Genomic DNA, 12,831 nt, shown 5'->3' on the forward strand with positions numbered 1-12,831 from the left:
GAAACACGTGAAAGTGTGTGAAACTGTAGACCGTTGTGTAATGGCAATACTGCCTCTCATAAATAACACGAAGACTTCACAAAGCAAGTCTTACAATTAACAGCCTACACGAACACCCGTTTGATCGATCTGCAACAGAAATGCAAATTAACACATATTTGCAAAAAGAAAAGTGAAATATGTTCTGCAATAATATTGGCATGTTATACAATTCATCCTCATAAATAAGACAGAATGTTATACAATTGTTATACAATTCATCCTCGTAAACAGAACGAAATAATGTACAAAACTGATATTCTCGCCAATGTGTCTAGATAGATAGATAGATAGATAGATAGATAGATAGATAGATAGATAGATAGATAGATAGATAGATAGATTATTTGTCCACTGGGGAAAGTTGTTTTCATAGTAAAAATGTCTTTATCAGCTACGGAATCATGGTAGCCTATTCATGCATATGCCTTTAGTTTGTTTTATTTTTGATAAAATAACGTATGACGTAGACCTATGTCTCAATCATTCAGAAAGCTGCAAGAAATTACATTTGCGCTGAACTATTTCCCATTTCCAAGTAGATTATAACCGACATCTGTAGCTTGTCATTTCTTTTTTATTTCGGCCACAGTCCGAGGTTGTGAGGCTACAGCACTTACGGCGTCTGCAACCTTTTGCCACTCAAGTGCCTTTTTGGCATTAGTAATGCCCACACTGTGCCCTCCAAACAACATTTTTCTCCTCTTTTCCACCTCGCCAACGATAACTTCTACTTCACATTGAGTGAAGTTACGTTTTTTTGATTTCCTCTATGTTTGCCATGATTTCGCAATCGATGAATATTAACTTATGGGCGTTTCACGGACTATTTATGGGCAACTATGGGCGTGACATGAAGCCGCAAAAGCTGCGCTACATTTAGAATTGATTGTGATTTATTAAGGGAAAAATGCGTAGGATGTGCGTGCGCACGGTTTTATAAATCCGAATATTTCTGTGCGTACGCACGTCCTATGTTTCATCCGTACGCCACTTCTGACGCAAATCCTACGCAAAGTTTTATAAATGAGGCCCCTGGAGAGTAATGTAAGTGTATTTCGGAGAGAGGGAAGTCACACACATCTTCAACTCACCAATACGTATTATTCCCTACATCTAGACTATACATACATGCTAAAAGTAAAGTATGGCATCTCTGTGGCAACGTGCCTCCTGGAGCTGTATAATTGTGTGTAGGCCTATGTTTTCATGGATTTACTGTCCGAGTGTGGGTGGATCTGTGAGTATGTTTATGTTTGCTGTAAATTCATACCTGTTGCAGGAAATAAGCATGTCATATTTTGCACACAAACATATTTAAGTTACAAACATTTCAGTTCTTCAAAGTCTGGATTTGTAAATTGCGTCAGGATAAAGATGTACATCAACAGATTTGAAATGTACAAATATATATCTGTTATTTTAATTACTGGTTCCCTCTGCTTCTGTTAATTAGCACTAAAAGCCCTCCAGCAATTGATCTACTGTCACAAGAGCATAATAAGATCTTGTGGAAAAAATTAGCTTGTTTGGGCCAATTAAAAATGGTTAAATAGTACTTGAATACACCTTGTGGTGCAACCTGGACACATCGTCAGTGATACTCCCGGGGTCATAGGGTGTTTCGGGTCTTACATCAGACACCCTCACCCGGGCGACCCAGCCGGGGGTGATCAAGCCCCGACTTGTGTCCAGGTAGCGCTCTACGCCACGCGTCCCCCCTCCTTAACCAGAGCCACCGTGCTGCCTTCTCAGCGGCTTCCAGGATGTTCTTGATGGCTCTTTGCCTGTGCAGTCCGCAAATCCCTAAGAGTCCCAGGACCCGGTGTAGAGACTGGCCTGCGAAGCCCCTACAGCCCACTTCAACAGGCTCACAGCGGGCCTTCCACCCATTCCTCCGACACTCCGCTACCAGATCAGCGTACTTGGCCCTCTTTCTTTCCTGGGCTTCCTCCATTCTATCTTCCCAGGGGACCGTTAGTTCCAGTAACACCACCTGCTTACTTGCTGCGGACATCAAGACCATGTCCGGTCGTAGTGATGTAACTGCAATGGTGTCTGGGAACCTCAATTGAGTCCCCAGGTCCACCAGGAGGTGCCAGTCTCTTGCTGTTGCAAGGACGCCCCCTTGGGTCTTTCTAGGGGGCTGAGGCTTCTCTCCTGCTCGAACAAATGCAATTGCAGACTTGGTTGGATGATGCTGCTTGCTAATGTTAATGCCAGTGCTGATGGCGTCTGCTACTGCCTTCAGGATCTGGTCATGGCGCCAACGATAACGCCCATCTCCCAAGGCTTTTGAGCAGCAGCTGAGGATATGCTCTAATGATCCCCTTTTCTGGCAGAGTTGGCAAGCAGGTGAGTCCACCAGGCCCCAGGTGAACAGGTTAGCAGGGCTAGGAAGGACATCATACACTGACTGGACCAAGAACTTGAAATGGTGTGGTTCCGCCTTCCAGAGTTCTGCCCAAGTGATCTTGCGGCCAGCTGTTTGCTCCCACTTTGTCCAGGCCCCCTGCTTGGACATGCCCACCACTCTGCTGAAGCGAGCTTCCTCCACCTCGGCTCGTACCTCCTCCTGGATAAGCTTCCGCTTCTCCTTTCCTCTGGCTTTGCTGTAGCATGGCTTGGGATTGCTACCAAGCCCGGCCCGCCCAGTAGCCACCGTACCCACCAGGGTGCTATGCCGCAGCCTTGCCTCCGCCCGTTCCACTGCATCCTGGGCGCGCCACTTCCTTCCTGTTCTGACCTCTACCCCTGCTGAAGAGACCTTGGTGTCAACTGAGTCTCGGTAGAGCAGGACTTCTCTGGCTCGGGTGACCTTGAACTCCTCTGCCAGACTGCTAAAGGGAAGCTGTAGCTTGGTGTTATGGCCAAAGAAAGCAACGCTGCTTAGGCTCCGTGGCAGGCCCAGCCACCTGCGCAGAAATCGGCTGACCTTCCGCTCAAAGCCCTCCACGGTGGTAATTGGGACTTCGTATATCAGCAGTGGCCAGAGGAGACGAGGGAGGATGCCATGTTGATAGATCCAGGCCTTAAACCTACCAGGAAGCCCTGACTTATCCACTGCCGAGAGCCATGTGTCGAAGTCATCGCTGGTTCCCTTCCGTGCAGCGGTGTCCTTCAGGTTGTGAGTGAAGAGCTTGCCCAGGCTCTTCACTGGCTTTTCTGACACTGATGGAATTATGGTGTCTCCCAACATGAAGCGGAACTGATCAGCTACTTTTCCTTTCCTCAAGACCAAGGACCTGGATTTTGCGGGCTTGAAGCTCATTCTTGCCCAAGTGATGAGCTGTTCGAGGCCTCGCAGAAGCCACCTGCATCCGGGCACTGTGGTTGTGGTGACCGTGAGATCGTCCATGAATGCTCTAATCGGGGGTTGTCGGGTGCCAGATCTGGACAGTGGACCTCTACATTCCACTTCTGCAGACTTCACGAGCATATTCATGGCCAGTGCAAACAGAGTCACAGAGATTGTGCAGCCTGTAATGATGCCCTTCTCCAGACGATGCCACTCTGATATTGAAGTCCCAGAGGACACCCTAAGACTGAAGTTGTTATAATAGTCAAGGATGAGATTTCGAATCTTCTCTGGGACGTGGTATCTGCTCAGGGCCAATTCCACCAATCGATGTGGTATCGATCCATAAGCATTGGCAAGGTCCAGCCACAGCACTGCCAAGTCCCCTTTGCCCTCTCGTGCCTCCCTGATCAGCTGTGTCACCACCCCTGTGTGTTCAATACACCCTGGGACCCCTGGGATTCCTCCTTTCTGCACCGAGGTGTCTATGTAGGTGTTCTTAAGGAGAAACCCCATCAGACGATTGGAAACAATCTTGAAGTAGATTTTGCATTCAACACTGAGGAGGGAGATTGTCCTAAACTGCTCGATGTTACTTGCATTCTCCTCCTTGGGAATCCACACGCCTTCTGCATATCTCCACTGCTGAGGTACTTTCCCTCTTCTCCAGATGGTTCTTAGAATCTTCCAAAGACGTTCCAGAAGCCTGGGGCAATGTTTGAAGACCTTGTATGGAACTCCACTTGGGCCCGGTGCTGATGATGTTCTGGCCGATTTGATAACCTCTTTGACTTCCTTTAGGGTGGGTTCGTTGATGTTAAATAGGGTGCTAGGTTCAGGTGGACATATAAGGGCTGCACAGTGACCAAGATCGTACTCCCTCATGCCATCGCTGTAGGTGTTACGGATATAGCGGTTGATATCCTCCTCAGGACATGAGAGTTGACCACTGCGTTTCTCTCCCAGCAGCTTCCTTGTAAAACCGAATGGATCTGCAATGAAGGCACTGCGCCTACGGGCCCTCTCCTTGCCCCTCTTTCTGTGCCACTCAGCCCGCCGAAGGGTGATTAGCCTTTTCCTTACCACACCCCTAAGTTCTGCCAGGGCTACCTTCTCCTCCTCGCTTGCCTTCCGGTACTGTCTCCTGAGTGTCCTCAGCTCTTGTCTGTGTTGGGTAATCTTGACCTCTCGTCGGTTCGGAATTGGTGCCGCAGTAGACGTCTTGGTGGCGCGCTGTTCCTTGGCGCCAAACCTTTCTGAAGCGATGCTGATTATGAATGTGCTCATGGTTCGGAGCCTCTGGTCCACACCACCCTTGGCTGTTGCTTCAAGGGCTGCATCAACATCTTCATCAAACTGTCGCCACACTGACTCTTTGTTGGCAGCAGGCCACAAAAACCGACGCCGCTCTGATGGTCTGCTTTGGGGTGTAGCTTGTGGTGCTTGGAGGCTCTGGGCACTGTGGTATGTGTCCGGGCCTGGTTCCTCCTCCGTCTCACCAGGTGCTATACTGAGTACTGGCACTGTGCGTTGCGTCACAAGCTTCCTTAGGCAGCCCATCTTGGTCTGGTGTATTTTTAGACCAGTCGTGTTTTTGCAGACCTTGCCACATTTGCAGACTGCACTCGTAGTCGATTGTCCATTTGCATTAGTCGTTGCCAGAAAAACAGTCCGTTCGGGGCGCTCATTCTCCCCCCCTCTCGGGCGCCCCTGGGGGTATTTCTCCTTAGGGTTTTTCGTAGCGTGTTTTGGGTGCTCCCTCTCGGGAGCTGCAGTTTGGGGTGCTAACCCGCCCTGCCCCGGTTGCCGTCTCTCCGCGCTGTCCACTGTCTCTCCAGCTGTCACCACACTTTCGAGGTCGTCATCCAGCCTTTTCCTGGAAGTCAATGGCGATGCCATGCTGGCTTAGTACTTGAATACACCTTGTGGTGCAACCTGGACACATCGTCAGTGATACTCCCGGGGTCATAGGGTGTTTCGGGTCTTACATCAGACACCCTCACCCGGGCGACCCAGCCGGGGGTGATCAAGCCCCGACTTGTGTCCAGGTAGCGCTCTACGCCACGCGTCCCCCCTCCTTAACCAGAGCCACCGTGCTGCCTTCTCAGCGGCTTCCAGGATGTTCTTGATGGCTCTTTGCCTGTGCAGTCCGCAAATCCCTAAGAGTCCCAGGACCCGGTGTAGAGACTGGCCTGCGAAGCCCCTACAGCCCACTTCAACAGGCTCACAGCGGGCCTTCCACCCATTCCTCCGACACTCCGCTACCAGATCAGCGTACTTGGCCCTCTTTCTTTCCTGGGCTTCCTCCATTCTATCTTCCCAGGGGACCGTTAGTTCCAGTAACACCACCTGCTTACTTGCTGCGGACATCAAGACCATGTCCGGTCGTAGTGATGTAACTGCAATGGTGTCTGGGAACCTCAATTGAGTCCCCAGGTCCACCAGGAGGTGCCAGTCTCTTGCTGTTGCAAGGACGCCCCCTTGGGTCTTTCTAGGGGGCTGAGGCTTCTCTCCTGCTCGAACAAATGCAATTGCAGACAGTAAGAAATCAAATAAAGCAATATTACAAATCTATATAAAATGTGATTTCATGGAAAATATTTTAAAACTATATATTTTTGTTTGTTTATTCTTTATTTTCTTCATTATTGTTCTATTTATCATCTATAAAAGAGGATGTGTAATGTAATAAGCTCAGGTCTTGATATACTCATCAGATTTTATTAGAAAGAGCGATGGGCTGTAGAAAGGAAGGAAAAAAAGTTAATGTCTTTTATTCCAGTAAATGCAATTATAAGGATGCAGCTGAGCTGACGCATTAGTGTTGTAATTTAAGTAAAAGTCCATGTTCAATTCCATCTATTCTGCATCCTTGGGTCTCTGAAGATGAGATTAAGTCTTCATCTCATCTAGAATGTCAAGAGTCTTCTTAATAACGCACGCAAGGGTTGTGGTTTTTAAACGCATCCCTGTGGAAATGGTCAGCTTAGATTAGTTGGTTTGGTTCTGGTTAGCTGATGGTGGATTCCAGTTAAACCGAGATAGGTCCGACTGCAGAACCGCAGAACCATACGTCATAGCAGTGTGAGGATGACAGCGCCAGCCTGACAGTCTGATGCCGGAAGTGGGCGTGGCCAGGCATTGCGCTACTTCTGTGTTTTAGAACGTTTCAAAGTTTAAAACAATGCTATTATAAATATTTGTTTAAACGATTTAATTAAAGATATGTTTAAGATGTGTATATATATATATATATATATATATATATATATATATATATAGTTGTGTGTATATATACAGGTGAAACTCGAAAAATTAGAATATTGTGCAAAAGTTCATGTAATTCAGTAATTCAAATTAAAAGGTGAAACTAATATATTTAGTATATATAACTATATACATATGCATGATTATACTTTTCAGAGGGCCGACATTTCTGTATTTAAAATCCTTTTTTGTATTAATTTCATGTAATATTCTAATTTTCTGAGATTTTAAATTTGGGGTTTTCATAATCTGTAAGCCATAATTATCAAAATGATAACTTTAGCACGATATTCGAATTTTTCGAGTTTCACCTGTATGTATGTATATATATATATATATATATCAAATATTATAAAATATAATAATTATTTGTCCTATTAACAAAAGACAATATATTACTACTATTAAAAATGCTTTTCAATTCAATCAAATGTTCAAGCTTTGTTTTAATTTTATTATTATTTTTGTTTAAAGCTTTATTCAATTTATATTGTTAATCATTTGACACAACAAATGGATAAAGTATAATTTTAACTTTTAAAAAACAATTTTGTTAATACTCAACCATTTCACAACTAACAATTTTTTTTCATAGACCAAACAACATAATTCTATGGTGGACTGAAACAAAAATGATTAATTAAATACAATTATTTTTTTCCTCTGAAATGGCAAAAGCATCACACACAGATGTACCTGCTCTAAATAGCTAAATAATAGTAATTAAATAAAAATAAAAAATCGAACTAAATAAAATAAATTATAAAAAACAAAATCAAACCAAAGAAAATAAAAGCGAGTGTCATGACGAAAGGCGCCTCATGAAATCATCAGGATTAACTCCATGTGTATGGAGTTTTGATCTATTTAGTTTATTTGTCACTTGAAAATTATTGTTAAATGTGTGCCTGCATAACTTTAATAAGATTTATTTTCTTTGGTTTGATTTTGTTTTATATAATTTATTTATTTTATTTATTTTGATTTAATTACTATTATTTATTTGGAGCAGGTACAGCTAGTGTGTGATGCTTTTGCTATTTCAGAGGGGGGAAAAAACACATTTTATTTAAAAAATGCTTTTCAATTAAATCAAATGTTCAAATACTCAAGCTTTGATATTGTTAATCATTTGACACAAAACAGATGCATAAAGTATCATTTTAACTTAAAAAACACTATTAACATTTGTTAATAGGCTACATTGCCTGTCTTTTGTTAATAGGACAAAACATAGTTATTATACTTTATAATTTTATAAATATCATATTTTATAATATTTGATATATATATATATATATATATATATATATATATATATATAGGCCTATCTCTTAAATATATATTTTGAATGAAATCGTTAAAAAATATATTCATAATAGCATTGTTTTAAACTTTCTAAAACACAGAAGTAGCGCAATGCCTGGCCACGCCCACTTCCGGCATCAGACTGTCAGGCTGGCGCTGTCGTCCTCACACTGCTATGACGTATGGTTCTGCGGTTCTGCAGTCGGCTACTATTGGTTAAACCAGCTATATCTGTCTTGTCAAACCAGAAAAATACCATCAGCGTACATGCGCAACCCATTATTATATAAGTGATGCTGTTGTAATGACGGCCAGCTAGTAAAGAGCTGTGCAAGTAAACCTCACTCCCCTATAACCTCAATAGGGTTATAGGCCTCACGCTAGAAGCTGCAGTTTTTAGGGTGTAACGGAGGCCAGCTAGTAAAAAGCGGTGCAAATAAACCTCACTCCCCTGGCCTCAAGAGGCGCGTCTTTAGCATCCTTGTTAGCACGTCCACCTCCCATGCCGGTGACGCTGGTTTGAATCCTGCTCAGAGCGCATGTGAGTAGGACCAGTTATGGCTGGTTCACACAGATACGGGCAGTGGAATGGGGAAAAAACGCAAGATCTCAAGACGCGTCCTTTTAAAGTTTAACTTATTTGAACTTGAACGCCACCTTTTTAGAATGCAAGACGTGAGCACAACGGTGAAACACGTCTGTCTAGTGTGTGTTTACATACACATTTCTGATATGAAGGACAAATGGATTTGCAATGGACACTTTGTCCCATCCAGTGTAGACAGCTTCTAGCTTTTGCGGCACAGCGGGACAACGGTCGCGTCCAGTGTAGACACAGTTTTAGGTTCAACAGACAATCCCACAATTCAAACCAGACAGGAGTACCTATGGATCCTTGTGCGAATGCCTCTTAAGTTAATCTCTGTCCAAAGTTCATGGATATTGCAATGAATATAAAGTAGAAGAAGGCAAGAAAAAAATCAGATAAACTCATCACATTTATTAGACTCTCAAACAGTATGTTACTATAAGGAAGCACTTAATGACAGTTGATATTTGCTACTCTAAATGATCATAATGGCAACACTGTATATGTTTTGAGAAAGAGCATGAAACAAAATACATTTATAGCACCATTTCAGTTGTTGCAAACAGTCTGGGAGCGCAGGTACTATATGTTCATGTGTTTCTCATTGGGAAGCTCATAATTTAGTCTTAATCTATAACATACAATATATACATACAGTACTTTAATTCCACATGTCTCTCTATCTGCAAAAATACTTCCTAAAATATTTCTCATTATTTCATTGTTCTGTCCATAGCTGCCTGCCTTCCTCTCACTCGTGTGCTTTGTATCAGTACTTGACATCCGGAGCGAACCGGACTACTCCCCGACTCCGTGGTTCTGATCGTTCCACCAGTGGTTCTCCTCCAGAGGTACCCTCGGAATAATAATCGCTGACTCGTCCGAGGCCAGACTCAGATTCTCTAGGAAGCAGCACAGTGTTATTGCCAAAGGAGGAGCGGAAGGGCGACAGAGGGAGAGAAAGAAAGAGAGACACAGAGACACAACATGAGGTGTTTTATCTGGTAGATAGCATTGTGCACTAGAAGAAACAAGTCTTTGAGCATCCTGAGACCACTTTTTACTCGTTTCTATTTATAGAGATTCTATTTGTAGCGAGACCAATGTAAGTGAAAATAGATCAAGCATATGTTCGAATGAAATCTAATATCCAATAACAAATGCTAAAGAAATAATTTACAGCCTTGAGTGCCTTCCGTTCTGTATAGTGAATATAGTCGCGGCTAAAGGATCTTGTTTGGCATAACGCGCAACAGTCTTTAACTCATTTAGCTGGGACTAGATTCACAGTATGGCACAACTTCGCAGCAAAAGCACATTGTAAGTAGTAAACTTTGATGCAAAGGGAGAAAATATGAATACTTTTTATGATAAGGTTGTCTGTTGTTGTTCTAATACTTTGATTAATGATAAAGGATGGAGCAAGATTTGTTTTACAAACTTTAATGTTACATCAGCCATTCACGTTAGTGCTCGGCTAACATGCACTGTTATTGAGACCGTTAATGATACAGTTCCCACATGTGCACCACAATAAATAAGAAATATACACATAGGTTTTGGACATAGGCCTACACTTGTTAATGCTGTTGGTGAGGAATTACAGTTGCAACATATCATAATTGTACCTTAAACTGAGTAGCTTATCACTGAGAAACGTCCTGCTCTAGCCATCCTTGCTATGGAGGGTCGGTTTGAATAACTATTGTTCCAATGTTTCGTGCTCGGATTGATATGGTAAAATCAGTGTCATCGTTACTGTCTTTACAGTGTGTAAAATCGCTGAACTTTAGGAAGCTTCCGGACGGAGCTGAAATTCAGTTACAGTATGTTAATGGACGTTATAAAATAGTGTAAAAAGAACAGCAATCCAAGACTTTGAAAGTCATGCTATTATTAAATAAGTAAACATATGTATTTCTAATATTTCTTAGTTAAAAATTGTACTGTATTTCTAGGTTACTAATTAAAGGCAAATTTGTCCCACTTTTTTTTTCTTTTAAACAAAACCATTTTCACTACTGGTCTCAGATGTTTGGACCCCACTGTATATAAATAAATAAATTGATTAATTATGACTGTAATCTCAGGTTGTTCAAAGGAAAAGTGCAGAAATAAAAACCAGCATGAAAACAACAAGACAGACACCACTAAACAAGAATACAATGTGCTGTGTTTCTAAAACTAAAGCAGTTTAAATAGCAAGTTCAATTTCATTAATCTTTTGAATAAAAAAGAGAAAAGAAATTAATCTATGAGTGACATTTAAAGTTCACTGTAAATGGATTGTTCCAGCGTTAAAGGGTTAGTTCACCCAAAAATGAAAATTCTGTCAGTAATTACTCACCCTCATGCATGGGCGTCGGAACCATTGTATATGGGTGGGACAAGACCCACCCACTTTTTAAGACCAATGATCTGGAGCCACTCACTTTTACCGTCTCTAATTCAGCGCATATGTCTGTTCGCATTCCGGAGTGCGTCATTCAAATCCATTCCACTTGAGGAATGCCCTGATAAACTGAATCGCTGCATTATATTATTTCTTAACGAGCCGCAACTGACGAAAATAACCGCCCGCTGTACCCTTTCAGTCAAAATATTGCGTTGCAAACATCAATAACAGCTTTAAGTTGTCAATGCTGGCAAATGACCATGGTATCAGCAGTGGGATAATCCACGGATATCTGTGCATTTAATGCACGACGTAAAGCGGAGTTTAGTTTACTTGTTTAATTAAAAGGTACCAGAATACATGAAATGGCATTTACTCCAGTAACATTTTTCTGGGGGAGGACCCACCCACTTTTTTTTTATCTTCCGACGGCCATGCCCTCATTTGTTCCAACTTCCTTCTCTGTGGGCCTCGAGTAAGTTCACGTAGTGTAACAGCGCAACGCTTCTGTGTTGTACGTGACACGCATCACACACATGACCAGCGTTGGCCAATAGTGAGCCTACGTGTGACGTACAAGCGCTGCGCAGTTACACTACGTGAACTATCTCAAGGCCCACAGAGAAGGAAATAAATATTTGAATAAAGTCGTTATTTTTGGTGTTTTTTTGCGCACAAAAAGTATTCTCGGCGCTTGATAAACTTAAGATTGAGCCACTGTAGTCACCTGGACTATTTTAATGATGTCTTTAATAACTTTTCTGTGTCAGCAAGTTTCAATTACAATAGAAGCCTATGGAGGAGTGATCCAGCTTTCAGATTTAATAAAAATATCTTAATTTGTGTTCCGAAGATGAACAAAGGTCTTACGGGGTTGGAACAACATGAGGGTGAGTAATTACTGACAGAATTTTCATTTGTGGGTGAACTATCCCTTTGAGGAGAAGAGATTGATGGTATATCAATTTACAAGTACCACAAAAAGATGTTAGACATAAAACTCTTCTATAGGTAGCAATGCCTAAGATGAATACATTAAGAAAATGCCTTTTCCTATAGACCTTTTTTCTACAAGAACACAAGCTTGTATGTGATGTTAGTCCACACTGAAACGAAACACACATGTATAAAAAAAACCCACTGTAACAAAGTTTTCAACATCCTCCAACAACAACAAACAACAGGAAAACAACATACAGTACATGAGCAGTCAAGCTGTCAACCTTTGGCCCAACACTTTCCATATGGAAGAGAATACGCATGGGAGCAAATCAAAAGATGAAGAACATTGAGCAGTTATGGTGTACTCAATTCTCAATGGAAACACGAGCGCAACACTACAGTTTCCCACAGTGAGTAATAATTGTGCTGCTGAAGTACGGATGGAGACGGAAGAAGCTTTTATTCTCAGGCGAGTATTACCTTGGGTCGGGCAGTGCACAGCGCCACAGGTGTTGCTTTAGTGTCTGCACCCAACCAATATCTCGGATGGGCTGAAAGAGCTGAATGTAGTGGTACTGTTTTAGCATAACCCTTCAAACGAACGACAAGATCACTCGTTAGCTGAACATTAAAGTAATTAAAGGGATGGTTCACCCCAAAATGAAAATTCTGTCGTTATAATTCTGCCATAACTATAATGATAAAGTTCTAAAAATCTTTCTAAATATTAAAGAATAGCAGAGACCACACCATAACTATAACAATAACGGCACAGAGAAACAATATCGTTGAAGTCACTTTTTTTCCCCAGCTGATGTACGATAAAACATAGACAGCCAATCAGAATACATCCTGGTTTCGAGCTCGAGCATTTAAAGCAAAAGACGACAAAGTGCGCGCTTAGAATGAACAGAGCGATATATTGTCCATAATAGTTATTGTTATAGTTGTCTTATCGGTCTTTGTGTGAACGGGCCTTTACTCGCCCTCATG

General features: G+C 42.2%; 2 protein-coding genes across 5 annotated transcripts in view; both read right to left on the minus strand.

The window, feature by feature from the left end:
* Positions 1 to 1,598: 1,598 nt before the first annotated feature.
* LOC130105540 (uncharacterized) lies at positions 1,599 to 5,237 on the minus strand. The gene has a single exon (XM_056271581.1). It carries the CDS (start codon positions 5,234 to 5,236, stop codon positions 1,676 to 1,678), a length of 3,561 nt encoding a protein of 1,186 aa, XP_056127556.1. The 5' UTR covers position 5,237; the 3' UTR covers positions 1,599 to 1,675.
* Positions 5,238 to 8,892: 3,655 nt separating this feature from the next.
* Positions 8,893 to 12,831, minus strand: part of map6a (microtubule-associated protein 6a) — a 224,641-nt gene continuing 220,702 nt past the window's right edge. For 2 of the 4 annotated variants that reach the window (XM_056271545.1, XM_056271543.1), the window contains exon 5: positions 8,893 to 9,403. In XM_056271545.1, coding sequence (XP_056127520.1) covers positions 9,300 to 9,403 — 104 coding nt within the window. In that variant the 3' untranslated portion in view covers positions 8,893 to 9,299. Of the gene's footprint in view, positions 9,404 to 12,318; positions 12,430 to 12,831 lie in introns of those variants that run through there. The other 2 variants (XM_056271542.1, XM_056271546.1) reach the window with 2 other exon arrangements.

This window comes from Rhinichthys klamathensis, unplaced genomic scaffold (assembly GCF_029890125.1).
Source record: "Rhinichthys klamathensis goyatoka isolate OS25496 unplaced genomic scaffold, OSU_Roscu_1.1 h1tg000321l_1, whole genome shotgun sequence".
Taxonomy (NCBI): Eukaryota; Metazoa; Chordata; class Actinopteri; order Cypriniformes; family Leuciscidae; genus Rhinichthys; species Rhinichthys klamathensis.